Source organism: Bos indicus x Bos taurus, chromosome 1 (genome assembly GCF_003369695.1).
Source record: "Bos indicus x Bos taurus breed Angus x Brahman F1 hybrid chromosome 1, Bos_hybrid_MaternalHap_v2.0, whole genome shotgun sequence".
NCBI lineage: Eukaryota > Metazoa > Chordata > Mammalia > Artiodactyla > Bovidae > Bos > Bos indicus x Bos taurus.
In genome coordinates, this window is record NC_040076.1 from 29,046,489 (window position 1) to 29,059,540 (window position 13,052).

The window sequence follows — 13,052 nt, forward strand, 5'->3', positions numbered from 1 at the left end:
AACTTTGGGTCGGGAAGATCCCTTGGAGGAGGAAATGGCTACCCACTCCAGTATTCTTGCCTGGAGAATCCCATGGACAGAGTAGCCTGGTGGGCTACAGTCCATGGGGTTGCAAAGAGTTGGACACAACTGAAGTGACTTAACACATACAAAAGCTTTAGATTTATGACACTCTACCCATTACTCTTCTTATCCTAGCTACCTGGCCTCTTTTGCCACTCACTGAAAAGCATGTTCAATGAATGCTGCTAAGTCTCTTCAGTCGTGTCTGACTCTGTGCGACCGCAGAGACGGCAGCCCACCAGGCTCCCCCATCCCTGGGATTCTCCAGGCAAGAACACCGCAGTGGGTTGCCATTTCCTTCTCCAATGCATGAAAGTGAAAAGTGAAAGTAAAGTTGCTCAGTTGTGTCCGACTCTAGCGACCCCATGGACTGCAGCCCACCAGGCTTCTCCATCCACGGGATTTTCCAGGCAAGAGTACTGGAGTGGGGTGCCATTGCCTTCTCCGTGTTCAATGAATAAACATCCCTAAAGTTTTATTCATTCATTCATTCATTCAACAAATACTTATTAAGCAGTCTACTGTGTGCCATTAATTTTTCTATGCTCTGTGATTTACCAGTGAACAAAATAAACATCACTGGCCTTATGGGATTTGTTTTCTAGTTAGGTGATAGGAAATAAATAAGCAAAATATGTGGAATATCAGATAGCAGTGACTGCTCAAAAGAAAAATGAAGCCAGGCCACTAGTGGGAAGGGAAGGTTTGCTATTTTAAATAAGGTCATCAGTGAAAGTTTTATGACACAGGCAATATTGATCGAAGATAAGAAAGAAGTAGGGAACAAGGCGTGCAAATATCTAAAGGAAGAGTGTTCAGAAATAAACAGGCATTGGAGACAGAAATGAGCATCTGAAGAAGAGCAAACACACTAGTGTGGCTGGAGTGTAATGATCAATCCAGATAACATGAGGCCTTATGAATCAATGTATGACATTTGGCTTTTATTTCAAAAGAGAGCTGAAAATTGTTAGAGAGTTTTGAGTGACATGAAAGTGACATGATCTGATTTTCATCTTAAACAGATGATGTTGGGTACTTTGAAGAAAGTAGTCCATGTGTGGAGGAGAAAGCCAGGAAAGGGAGAAAAGAAAATACAGAGTGACCCATTACAGAGCTAATGAAATGACTCAGGTAAGAAGTGGCAACTTGGACAGAGTGGTAGCAGTGGGAACAGGAGAAGCAGAAAGATTTGAATATATTTTGAAGTTACAGGTGGCTAGTTTTCTGATAGAGTGTAGTGCAGACCATACAGGGAAAAGTCAAGTATAATGTAGTTGGCTTAAGTAACTGAAAGACAGAAATGTCATTTATTGAATTAAGGAAAATAACAGGAGAAGAAGGTTAGAAGATAAGAACAGAAATATAGTCCGGAACAGGTTAAGTATGAGATACATATTAGATATTCCAACCTCAAATAGACACTGTTTGAAGTTCACAACAGAGGTGAGGACTGGGGAGTTCAATTTGGCAGTTGGCATATAAAGTGTATTTAAGCCATAAGAATGAATGAGTCTTAATGAGACCCTAAAGATACTTCATTTAAATACAGAAGGGAATGGAACCAAGGGCTGCACACTAGGAGGGCCCATCTTTAGTGGTCAGAAAGGACAAAGGAAATAAAGAAGAAGCAACAAAAGATGTGAGAAAAACCAAAGGAAAGTTTAATATTCTGAAAGCCAAGAAAAGAAAAAAAGTTGAAAGAAGGTGTGAGTAATCAATTGTGCCAAATGCTGCTGACAGGTCAAGTAAGCTAAGAACTGATGATTGACTTAATATGTGGAGGCCATCAGTACCTTAGATAAGAGCAATTTCAGCAAAGAGGTGGAGTGCCTACTTGGAATGAGCTCAAGAAAGAAGAGAAGTGGAGGAATTAGAGACAATAAGGACAGATAACTCGTTCAAGGAGAAATCCTATAAAGAGAAACAAGTAAAGGGATCAGTATCTTTTCTCTATGTCTGGAATGCTGTCTATGTACTCCCACTTCACCTTTCCCCCCTAGATAAGCCCCCCTTTTTAAGATTGAAAACTGTTTATCTCTTAATCATGTTTTAAATCTCAGTGGCAACACCAGTTTAGATCTAATCTACAGTGGTCAAACCACTGGTTCTATGCTATCAGAACAATTTCCCATCTTCTCAGATTTTATTACAAGTGGAAATCATAATATATATATATGATTACTAGATTTTTGTCCAAGATCATGGCATCTGGTCCCATCACTTCATGGCAAACAGATGGGGAAAAAATGGAAACAGTGACAGACCTTATTTTCTTGGGCTCTAAAATCACTGCAGATAGTGACTGCAGCCATGAAATTAAAAGACACTTGCTCCTTGGAAGAAAAGCTGTGATAAACCTAGACAGTGTATTAAAAAGCAGAGATATCACTTTGCTCACAAGGACTATACTCAAAGCTATGGCTTTTCCAGTAGTCATGGACAGATGTGAGAGTTGGACCATAAAGAAGGAAGAGTGCTGAAGAATTTATGCTTTTGAACTGTGGTGCTCAAGGAGATTCTTGAGAGTCCCTTGCAGAGTAAGATCAAACTAGTTAATCCTAAAGGAAATCAGTCCTGAATATTCATTGGAAGGACTAATGCTATAGCTCTAATACTTCAGCCACCTGATGTGAAAAGTTGACTCACTGGAAAAGACCCTTTGCTGGGAAAGATTGAAGGAGAAGGAAAAGGGGACCACAGAGGATGAGATGGTTGGATGGCATTCCTGAATCAATGGACATGAGTTTGAGCAAACTCCGGAGATGGTAAAGGACAGGAAAGCCTGGTGTGCTATAGTCCATGGGTTAACAAAGACTCGGACACTACTTAGCAACTGAACAACAACAGCTGGATTGATGTTTACATGCCACCACACTGTAAGCTCCCTGAGGCAAAGTTGGACTTGAGCAACCTGTGGTCATTCAGATCAGTACCTCTCCAACTGCACAGGACCCTCTGATGTTTTTCTGCTCAGAGTCATATTCCTTGGATTTCAACCTAGGAAGGACAGTTCTATGGGCAGTACAAATCCCACCAAGGGCCTTCTCAGTTATCTTCCTCCATAAGTGAGTCTCTTTCTAGAAAAGGGTATGAGCTCTAGCAAGGGGCTTCACTAAGTCAGTATTTTCTGACTAAAGCTTAGCCTCCAAACATGACAATTTCAGCAAGCTAACTGAATTTTCTGTACCAGAAATCATTTCATGAAAAGCAATCTTAAAACAGGCTAGTCTCTAAGGTTTGATGAGAGAAGAATCTATGATCTTAAAAGAAAATGCTCAGATTTTATTAACTCTGTTAACCTTAAAGTAGGTCATAAGATACCATATGAAATACAGAAATTCATTCCATTTTTAAAATTTTTTTGTTCACATAAGAAAATGGATATCATGTCCTTCATTTTACCTTGAAGCTGCAAAGAAGCTTGTGATTTGGTAACCAAAACTGGCATAGTAAGCATGTTCCATGATCGCCATCAACTGAATGCAATTATATCCTGTATAAGCAAAGGTCAAATAGAGATTAAAAGCCACATATTAAAAAAAGTAATAAAAAATATATAAACATAGCCCCCTGTTTAAAAGGCATTAAGTTTCACACACAATCTAATGTCTGGTCATTTTAAAAAGTTCTACTACTTTAACATCTTTTTTTGTCTGACCTTCTAACACAAAATTGGACAGTTAGTTCTTGAGGGTTATAGTCTAGCTATTTGAAATGTCTTTATTTTAACAAGTAATAAATGATATGCAAATATACTCTTAATTTGGCTTTAGAATATTAAAGATGACAATCTGCATATGCTAAACTTCAGTTGCACTTGTAATATTCATTTCGAAGATTATGAAAGCCAAATAAAAGTAACTGATTGCATGCCATGTATATTATTTCACCTTTTTCTTTATATTTCTCTTATTTCTAGCCTAAGTTATACCATCAAATCAATTTTTCTAAAAGGTGGCTTTTATGAAGCCAGCATTAATGCTTCCACTTTCCACTTCCATTTTCCATTTTTAGGTGTTTCTAGCACCTAAAAAATTACTCACAGTCATCCATGTGTAAACCTGTGTGCACACACACACAAGTACACACACATACATAGAAAATATTCCTATTCTGTTCTCAAAATCTAATTCATTTTAGTATAATTTCTTGTGCACATATTTTAGTACATAATTAACACTGGAACAAGTATAAATTCACATTCAGAAGTAGGGATTCATAAGTTTAAAGGACAACATAAACTCCATGATTCAGAATCTGTTGAAATGTTATTACCTTTGGCTTTGCTGTTAAAAAAGAAACAAAATTTACTCTCTCAGTTTAAATATGTGTGTAAACTATTGCTCAATAATATGTCAAGTATAATACTTAATAACAAAATATAGAGTGTGTTTTTTATTTCTCCATTATGTAATAAGTATTAATCTTATGAGCAAATATCAACTTGTATATTTTATTATTCATTTTATGTCATTAACCATTCCTAAACTTATTTAACAAACTCCAGGAGATGGTAAAGGACAGGGAAGTCTGGCATGCTGTAGTCCATAGGGTCACAAAGAGTTGGACATGACTTAGTGACTGAACAACAACAAAATTATTTATGGCGAGAGTCCTGGACTATGAAATTTAAGCACAAAGAAAAAGAAAATGTCTGTTCTGCTGAAAGTTCTGTAAGATATAGGTCATAAACAATTTATTACAGTATGAGATGAGAGAACATCTCAAACATAACAACCTTAATATAATATCTATTAAATATAATTCACATTAACTTCTCCATACATTTAATTAATTATGCTTTCTGGAACCTGACCTCACCATCTCAGGTAATCAAAATGCCTATATAAATGAAACCTTCATCATGAGAGACTTTCCTCTAGCCAAAATGTGGACTGCCTATTAGAAACAGACTAATTAAATGTAGTTTATCTTTCTGCCTAGCTACTGGAGCAGGTGCTAACATGCTGTGAAATGATGAGAAAAAAACCTATAAAAAGAAGATAACAGAGCATTCCCAATCAATAATCTGACACTATACTATTCACTCTCTTGTTTGTTCCCATGAGACAGGGTCTGTCATTAGACTACAATATACAAACATCTAGAACAATGTGTCTCACACAGAAAGATGCGCCATAAATATCTGGCAGATAAGTCATACTACAGAAGCCATATCTACAGTGACTCTGAAACAAAATGAGTTCCAGTTACTTACCAATGTAAGATCTTTTCCCTAACAGACTAATCCGAACAGGCTATAATCAATGACCACTTAAATTGATAAAAAATTCTCTTCTGCAGAAAAGTAATTATGCTTATGTATTTATCTACAATTTTGGAAGCCATCAATTCACATTACTTAAAATTGAAATTGGAATAATATCTTGAATTCTTATGTTCTATCTTTATTCCATTTCTCTTTTCTATGCTATCACTATTACAAGGCAATTTGAGAAGCCTAAAATAAAATGCATTTCTATTACATATTTAATCTCTTAACACAAAAAAGACACTTGTAATTAGCTTTTCTAATAAGAGAACAGACTCATTAAAATTTTATCTGAATAAAAATCACAGTTATTACTTACCAAGGTCTTTGATTCTTGGTAGTACATTGCATGTAAAATGTTTATAAGAAGCTATTTTTCCTTCATAGGAAGAAATTCCCACGTGAGATTCATAAATTCGTAGACCTTTTGGCTTCTTTGGTTTGGAATGTTTAAACTACAGAATATTAAAATTACATATAGAATTAGACCAAAAATGCAGATATGACAATAACCGATTAAGCATATTAAATGAAATGATGAATTAACTCAAACACTTTGAAACTACTTTCACATACGAAAGGCACTGTCTACCTCCATTAAATTTTCTTTTGGGAAAAAAAAAATCCTTGTTAGGATCATGGTAATAGACCTATTTTAAAAGAGAAGTCATGCAATGACTTATGGCTTATCACTGAGTGAAGATATATTTTGAACCTAAGCCTTAGAGAAAACATAAGAACTGTGAAATGCATATATAATGATTAAATGCAAAGCATTTATCAACAAGCTTCAATAACTTAAAGGACAGAAAATTGAGCTCAAAGATACTTATAACTCTTGTCAGTAAGACAGCCTTAAAAAATTACTTCAATTAATGTGAAACAGATCGCCAGCCCAGGTTTGATGGATGAGACAGAGCGCTCGGGCCAGTGCACTGGGATGACCCTGAAGGATGGGATGAGGAGGGAGGTGGGGGTGGTGTTCAGGATGGGAACACATGTATACCCATGGCTGATTCATGTCAATGTATGGCAAAAACCAATACAATATTGTAAAGTAATTAGCCTCCAATTAAAATAAATTAATTATTATTTTTTTAATTACTTCAATTAATACATTCATGAAAAAACATACATTCACGAGACATCTTCATTGTTCCTAAGGACCCTGATTCTGCTTCAGACCCAAACAGTGAGAAATATTACACCACTGGAGTCTTTGATTAATTGAAATTTTATTTAAAATGTTTAAAAATCAGTATTCCTTATCAGGTAGTACACAGAGATTTACTGTTCTGCCCTACCCCTATTTCGGAAACACACGCTTAAATAAAAACTCACTTCTACATTTTATTGGCTACAGATGATGGGCTCTGATCTATGTATAGCAAACAGGTGCACTATGATGTAAACTATTAAATCGATGGTGAAAAGAGAAGTTGAACATGACTATAAAAGTTATAAAAGTAAAAGTTAATTTTCCTAGGAATATTGGGCAAGCATTTATTTAAAGATGTGTTGTTCTCACTTTATACGAGTATTCTGGATCCCACTGTATCCAATCATAGTTCACATTACTGCCTTCACGAGTCACATACTTCGCCCATGGTGAAATACGGTACAAGATTTCTCCACTTTTACTCCTGATAACAAGCTAAAAAGAGAACAAGATGTTATTGCCTTAAAATACTTCCAAAACTTTAAGCTAATGCATGACAGCCTATGAATACTGTGGCAAGGAAGGAATGGAGGAATGAGCTTAAGAATCTACACTGCCATCCAGATGTGTGACCTTAAGGATGTTAAAATTCTATGAACCCTGCTCTCCTCATCTGCCGTGGTATATGATCCTTAAAGTCATTTCCAGCTTGAATATTTTATGATTCTCTGGCAATTTCCATCATTGCCAACCAACCATTATAGTAGTTAATTAAAGTAAGCATAGAGTAGATAGCAAAAAGACATGAATATTATTGCAAGCTACTGTGAATAAATCAATCAACAGAAGGAACGAATCTTACTATGTTAAAAAAAAAAGGTGATGAGTTATATCACTATCTCTTCCTTTTTCTTTTCATAGCAATTAATGATAACATTTTCAAGAGGCTAAATGAGAAAAATGGGTTTTGATTAATAACTGCATTATGTAGACAAACACTACCTTTCAAATATTTTTTACTTTTTACTTCTTGTACACCTTATTCCAAGTATGCTTTACCATATGAAACCAAACATTTTCCTTTTTAACCATTTATTTCTATATTTGCCAATAGTATCACTAATGCTGTCAGTACAAAAAATAACAATAAAAATGCAAAGGCAATTTTTACAGAATCCACCAGTTTAGACTTAGTACTGAATATAGGACTTTGAATTTATCAGCATGGTTAGACAGCGAAGTGAGCTACATGAACAGAGTTTCCGAGTGACTAGAATATAGTTTTTTAAAGTTTTCTTTTTAAATTAATTAAGCCTTCCAAAAGCAGGCAGCGTGTAACAAAAAATGTTCAGATCAGGAACTAATCTAAACGCTGAGTGACCAGCACACCCTAAGCATTGAGCAAAAACATATTCCTCAGTCTCCTTTAATTGAGAAAAGCTCAAGTATGCATAATTACTGGTAATTAAATATTTGTAGAATGCTTTATAGTTTAGAAAGGACTTTCACAGTCATACCTCACTTGATTCCAGTGAGTCTTTATAACCCAAATATTAAGTGAGATTAAATGAGCAGCCAGAGTCCCAAAGTTACCAAGTGGTAGAACTAAAAGCTGAGCAGAGCTTCTGACACTCACTTCCTTTTGCTTAACAGGCTTTCATGGCACTTCCCTCAGACACAGAAAAAGAATAAATCATGATTTAAGATGGAGGGGACAGGTGAGCGGTAAAAAGACATGTCTAACTTACATGAGTTCAATTTTATCTCTTTAGTTATGCCTCCCACTTATTAAAGCCTATCACAGCTAAGTACTGCTATTATTCAAATAATTATCTCAAAAACATAAATGAATAAGATCAACAGTGTAAAGGAGTATTTTATCTTCCAAAATGTGTTCCTTAAGTCATGTACATTTCTAGTATAATACACACAGTGTTATATGTGAGAAAAGGCATTTTGCTCACTCATCAATCCAGGACAGGCTATGGGAAATGAAATACCAAAAATTGGTTTTCCATGAATAGCACCCTGCCTGATCCATCTACCTATCTTTTCTCTTTTTTGCAAATGACTCTACAATTCCCCCAAAGGTTGATCATGAATCAATTATTATTTTTCAAGGTATCTGCTGGCAGAGAGAATATTTAAAACTTCAAGCAAAGAACATATAAAATTTCCTTATACTGAATATAATTTCCACATTCTTCAGAAAATTACTTATCTTACAGTACACATGAATGTCTTTGGAGGCTACTGAGTAATAGAAGCTGGAAGGAAGATTCCTTCTATGGGTCTTCCTCACTCCTACATATTTTGCTGGATATACTAACTATATAAGGTCCTATTGACTAGAGAGGCCATTTCTCAGAAAATGGTTTGTGGCATGCAACCCTGAGGAATGAGATAATGTTTTCCATGAACACAATGGACAGGCTTCCTTAAGCCTTCTATAACAGAAGGTAAATACTCCTCAGCTATGAGGCAAACTAACTGTGTGCATAGCATCAATATAGACCACACGGCATCATCCCTATAAGACTTGGAAGACAAGGGGAACTACTGCAAACGAGGGGAACTAGTGCAAGTCTCTGATTCAGGGGTCCTGTGTTTTCTACCAGAATCCATGAAACAGTACCAGGTTAACTTATCAGCTTGAAGGTACAACAAAATAAAATCCTATACCTAACAATGGATTATTTACTCATTCTTGAATGACTTTAATATTTTTGTTACCAAAAGTTCTATTTCTTCATTTCTATTAGTGTTTTATATTAGACATTCCTATTCATCAATTTTTATAATGTTGATGGTTGACGTGGAAACTTTTAATTATCCAATTCTTTCCTTTTTTTTTTTTAGCAATACAAGTAGACCCTGGATCTCTGAATGATATGTAAAACAATGCTTCCCACCAAATCTGGATCATTTTACTGTAATCATTACAGAGAAGGGAAATAAAGTTCTCGATTCTTTAGACTCTTGAATTGAAGGGATTTCTGCTACAGAAGTTTAGGTTTTCCTAAGAAATATACTCGCTGAGAGTAGCCACCTCTCTTTGCCTTTGATTTGTTATTTCTAAATTGTTATAATAACCAACTAAGTGTATTATGAAAGTGAAAGTCGCTCAGTCCTGTTCAACTCTTTGCAACCCCATGGACTATACAGTCCATTGAATTCTCCAAGCCAGAATACTGGAGTGGGTAGCGTTTCTCTTCTCTAGGGGATCTTCCCAACCCAGGAATGGAACCGGGGTCTCCCGCATTGCAGGCAGATTCTTTACCAGCTGAGCCACAAGGGAAGCCCAAGAGTCTTACAGTAAATCTAAATAACTCAAACTTGAGAGACAATCCAGTGGGTGAAAAATATGGTTTTTCTGGACTAAACTCTGCTCCCAAAATCTTTTCGGAGGGAGAAAGGGGAGAGATGAGAACACTTCCTGAATTTGTGCTTGCTTGAGTTCAGATTCAGATAAAAGATTTTTTAAATGAAATAAGACTTTATATCATTAATTTACAACTTCAAAATAGCACATGTTATATGGAAAATTGAAAAGAAAGAGCTAGCTTGACTGATTTTTCAACAATAAAGTCTAACACTTGATGGACAGAAGCGTTTACTCAGTACTGCTGCTGCTGCTGCTAAGTTGCTTCAGTCGTGTCCGAATCTGTGCGACTCCATAGACAGCAGCCCACCAGGCTCCCCCGTCCCTGGGATTCTCCAGGCAAGAACACTGGAGTGGGCTGCCATTTCCTTCTCCAATGCATGAGACTGCAGCCTACCAGGCTCCTCCATCCATGGGATTTTCCAGGCAAGAGTACTGGAGTGGGGTGCCATCGCTTTCTCTGTTACTCAGTACTAGCAAACTGAAAATCTTATTCACTACTAATATGAGTATAAAACAGCACAGATATTCTAAACAGCAATTTGACAAAATGACTCTAAAATTTTTTAAAAAGTAATTCTCAATGACTCAGCAGTTCTAATTATAGAAGTTTGCCCTGTGAAAATAATCAGAGAAGTGCCAAAAGAACTATATTGTTACCTATTAATCTTAGTATTATATTTATTAGCAAAAAGAGAATGTTTGAATAGTGTATGCTTGTTAAAATTTATAAATTATATTGAAGGTTACAAGAAAATTATTTCAATTTATACAGAAGAATGCATGAAAAGTGAAAAGTGAAACCACTCAGTCATGTCCTACCCTTTGCGACCCCATGGACTGTAGCCTACAGTCCTACCAGGAGTCCACCAGGAGTCCAGGAATCCTACCAGGCTCCTCCACCTTTGGGATTTTCCAGACAAGAGTACTGGAGTGGGTTGCCATTTCCTTCTCCAGGGGATCTTCTCAACCCAGAGATAGAACCCAGGTCTCCCGCATTGCAGGCAGATGCTTTTACTATCTGAGCCACCAGCAAGTATCTTCCTAATGTGAATACTTACAAACCCAGAGACTAAAAACTATTTAAGAAACAGAAAAAATACTGAGATGGTTGCCTATGGATAGATAAATTAATAATAGCTTTTATTTTCCAGTTGTATATTTCTTTATTGCTATCAATTTATTTCCTTGTAGAGCTTCTATAACCAGAAGAAAAGTATTTTGATAAGGATTGCCAATAGGTTAATTATATAATTGTGAACACATTTGTGGACTTGTGCTCAAGTTGCACATATGCGTGTGTATAAGTGTTAAAAACAAAAGTTTAAAAATTATATTAATATCACCACATATCACTCTAAAAAAATCAAATTACTTTAAAAGAATATACTAAAGAAAATAATATGATGAAGGTTGCAGGGGAAATCGATAATTTATATAATTATAATATTTTGTAACTTAGTAAACATGACATTAGACTCCATTTTCAACGAGTCAAATTATTTCATTGACTTATGGGAGGTTAACATCAAAAAACATTATGAAATTAAGGAGTGAATAAAATAAACTTCTACCTGAGAAAAACTCAGAATGACTTAATGAAGTATATGAAGTCAAGTTTTATTTACAAACTGATATTTAAAACTTGAATATAAAATATAAGAAATAGTTTGGTAAAATAGGGAAGAAGTAAAAATAATTATGTCTCTGTGTATATTCATTCAATCCAGGAATATCTTTTGAAATGCTTCTTGTCAAAAGATATTGTTCCTTTGAACTGGAAAATCAGTGAGATAAGATGCTTCTCAGGTGGCCAACAATTTATATGAAAACAGAAGATGTGTTCAACCGATTAGATGTGTTAGTATATTCTGTAAACTGGTATTGCATGTAACTCTCAGTTTCATGACTGAATGTAGCAAATCAAGAGAAAAGGCACAGATATTGAGAAATATAATTCAATTTGCCCAGGCTATATTAGCAAAATCACAACTACATTCTATGAAGAAAATCTTTTCTTTAAAAAAAAAGCAGGTGAAAAGAAAGATATTAATAAAGATAACTATTTAATAGAGTACAGGTCAAAGTTAAAAGAAGCAAAGTAACTTCTACTTTCTGAAGCAACAAATTCTTTTAAATAACCTCATTATATAATATCTAAAGTAATTGATATTATATGTAATATATAAATATATAAGCATATAATACAAAAATGCATAATTGATAACATATGCATATTTCAAAAAACAAGAGGTACAATCATACGAACATGCAAGGCTAAGTATCAGTATTATATTGTGCGTTTTTAAAATAAAAAAATATATATATGTACATAGAAAGATAAATATATAAAGGAAGGACATATAATAATTTAAAGTAACTTTTAGAACAGAGTGGGGAAAAAATAAAAAAGAGCATTAAAAAAGGAATTGTTATTGTTGTTTAGTTGCTAAGTCATGTCTGATTCTTTGTGACCCGATGGACTGTAGGTCATCATTGCTGAGCTTCAGAATTGATGAGAGCCTTCCAAAAAAATGAATTTGTAATACGCAGCTTTGGCTGCTAGACTACTCCCATGTAATTATTTCCAGAGGTTGAACAAAAAAGTCACTCTTTACATGATACAAATAAAATTTAATGTAAGAAGAAGCTAACGGGCTATTTTTTTTACCCAATTCTTGATATATTTGTTTCATTTAACTGAGATTAGACTATTTAAATAAATAATCAGTTGACAATAATAATAATATTTCATTCTACGATTTCTAATCAGGAATATCAGAAACACTATCTAATATTAAAAGGCTACTTATTTTATTGTGACTTGAGTTTATATTTCAACTAATGAGAAAAGAAAGCTAAGACACTGATAAAAGTATCAAGGCAGTTTTCTAATAACATAATAATAATAATTAGTATTTTTTAGAAAATTATAATTTTCTAATAATAATAAGGTCCTCAAATATAAATGTACTATGTGAATAAACTTTTATAAAATGACATATAATACACTGTTGAAAATATATAGATTAGAATTATATATCAGCTAAAATTGGCATTATCATTATTTAGATATTGAGCCTGATATGGTTACCAATAAAATTACTTTGTAATTTGACATTTTAAACATTTCCTTTTAATTTTTCTGGATATTACAGTTCATATACTTTAGA

General features: G+C 34.5%; 1 protein-coding gene across 1 annotated transcript in view; it reads right to left on the reverse strand.

The window, feature by feature from the left end:
- GBE1 (1,4-alpha-glucan branching enzyme 1) overlaps positions 1–13,052 on the reverse strand; it is a 321,456-nt gene that overhangs the window by 162,159 nt on the left and 146,245 nt on the right. Inside the window, exons 4-6 of the mRNA XM_027551221.1 lie at positions 6,867–6,992; positions 5,658–5,793; positions 3,469–3,559 (exon numbers count right to left, since the gene is read on the reverse strand). Of these exons, the coding sequence (XP_027407022.1) occupies positions 3,469–3,559; positions 5,658–5,793; positions 6,867–6,992 (353 nt within the window). The remainder of the gene's footprint in view (positions 1–3,468; positions 3,560–5,657; positions 5,794–6,866; positions 6,993–13,052) is intronic.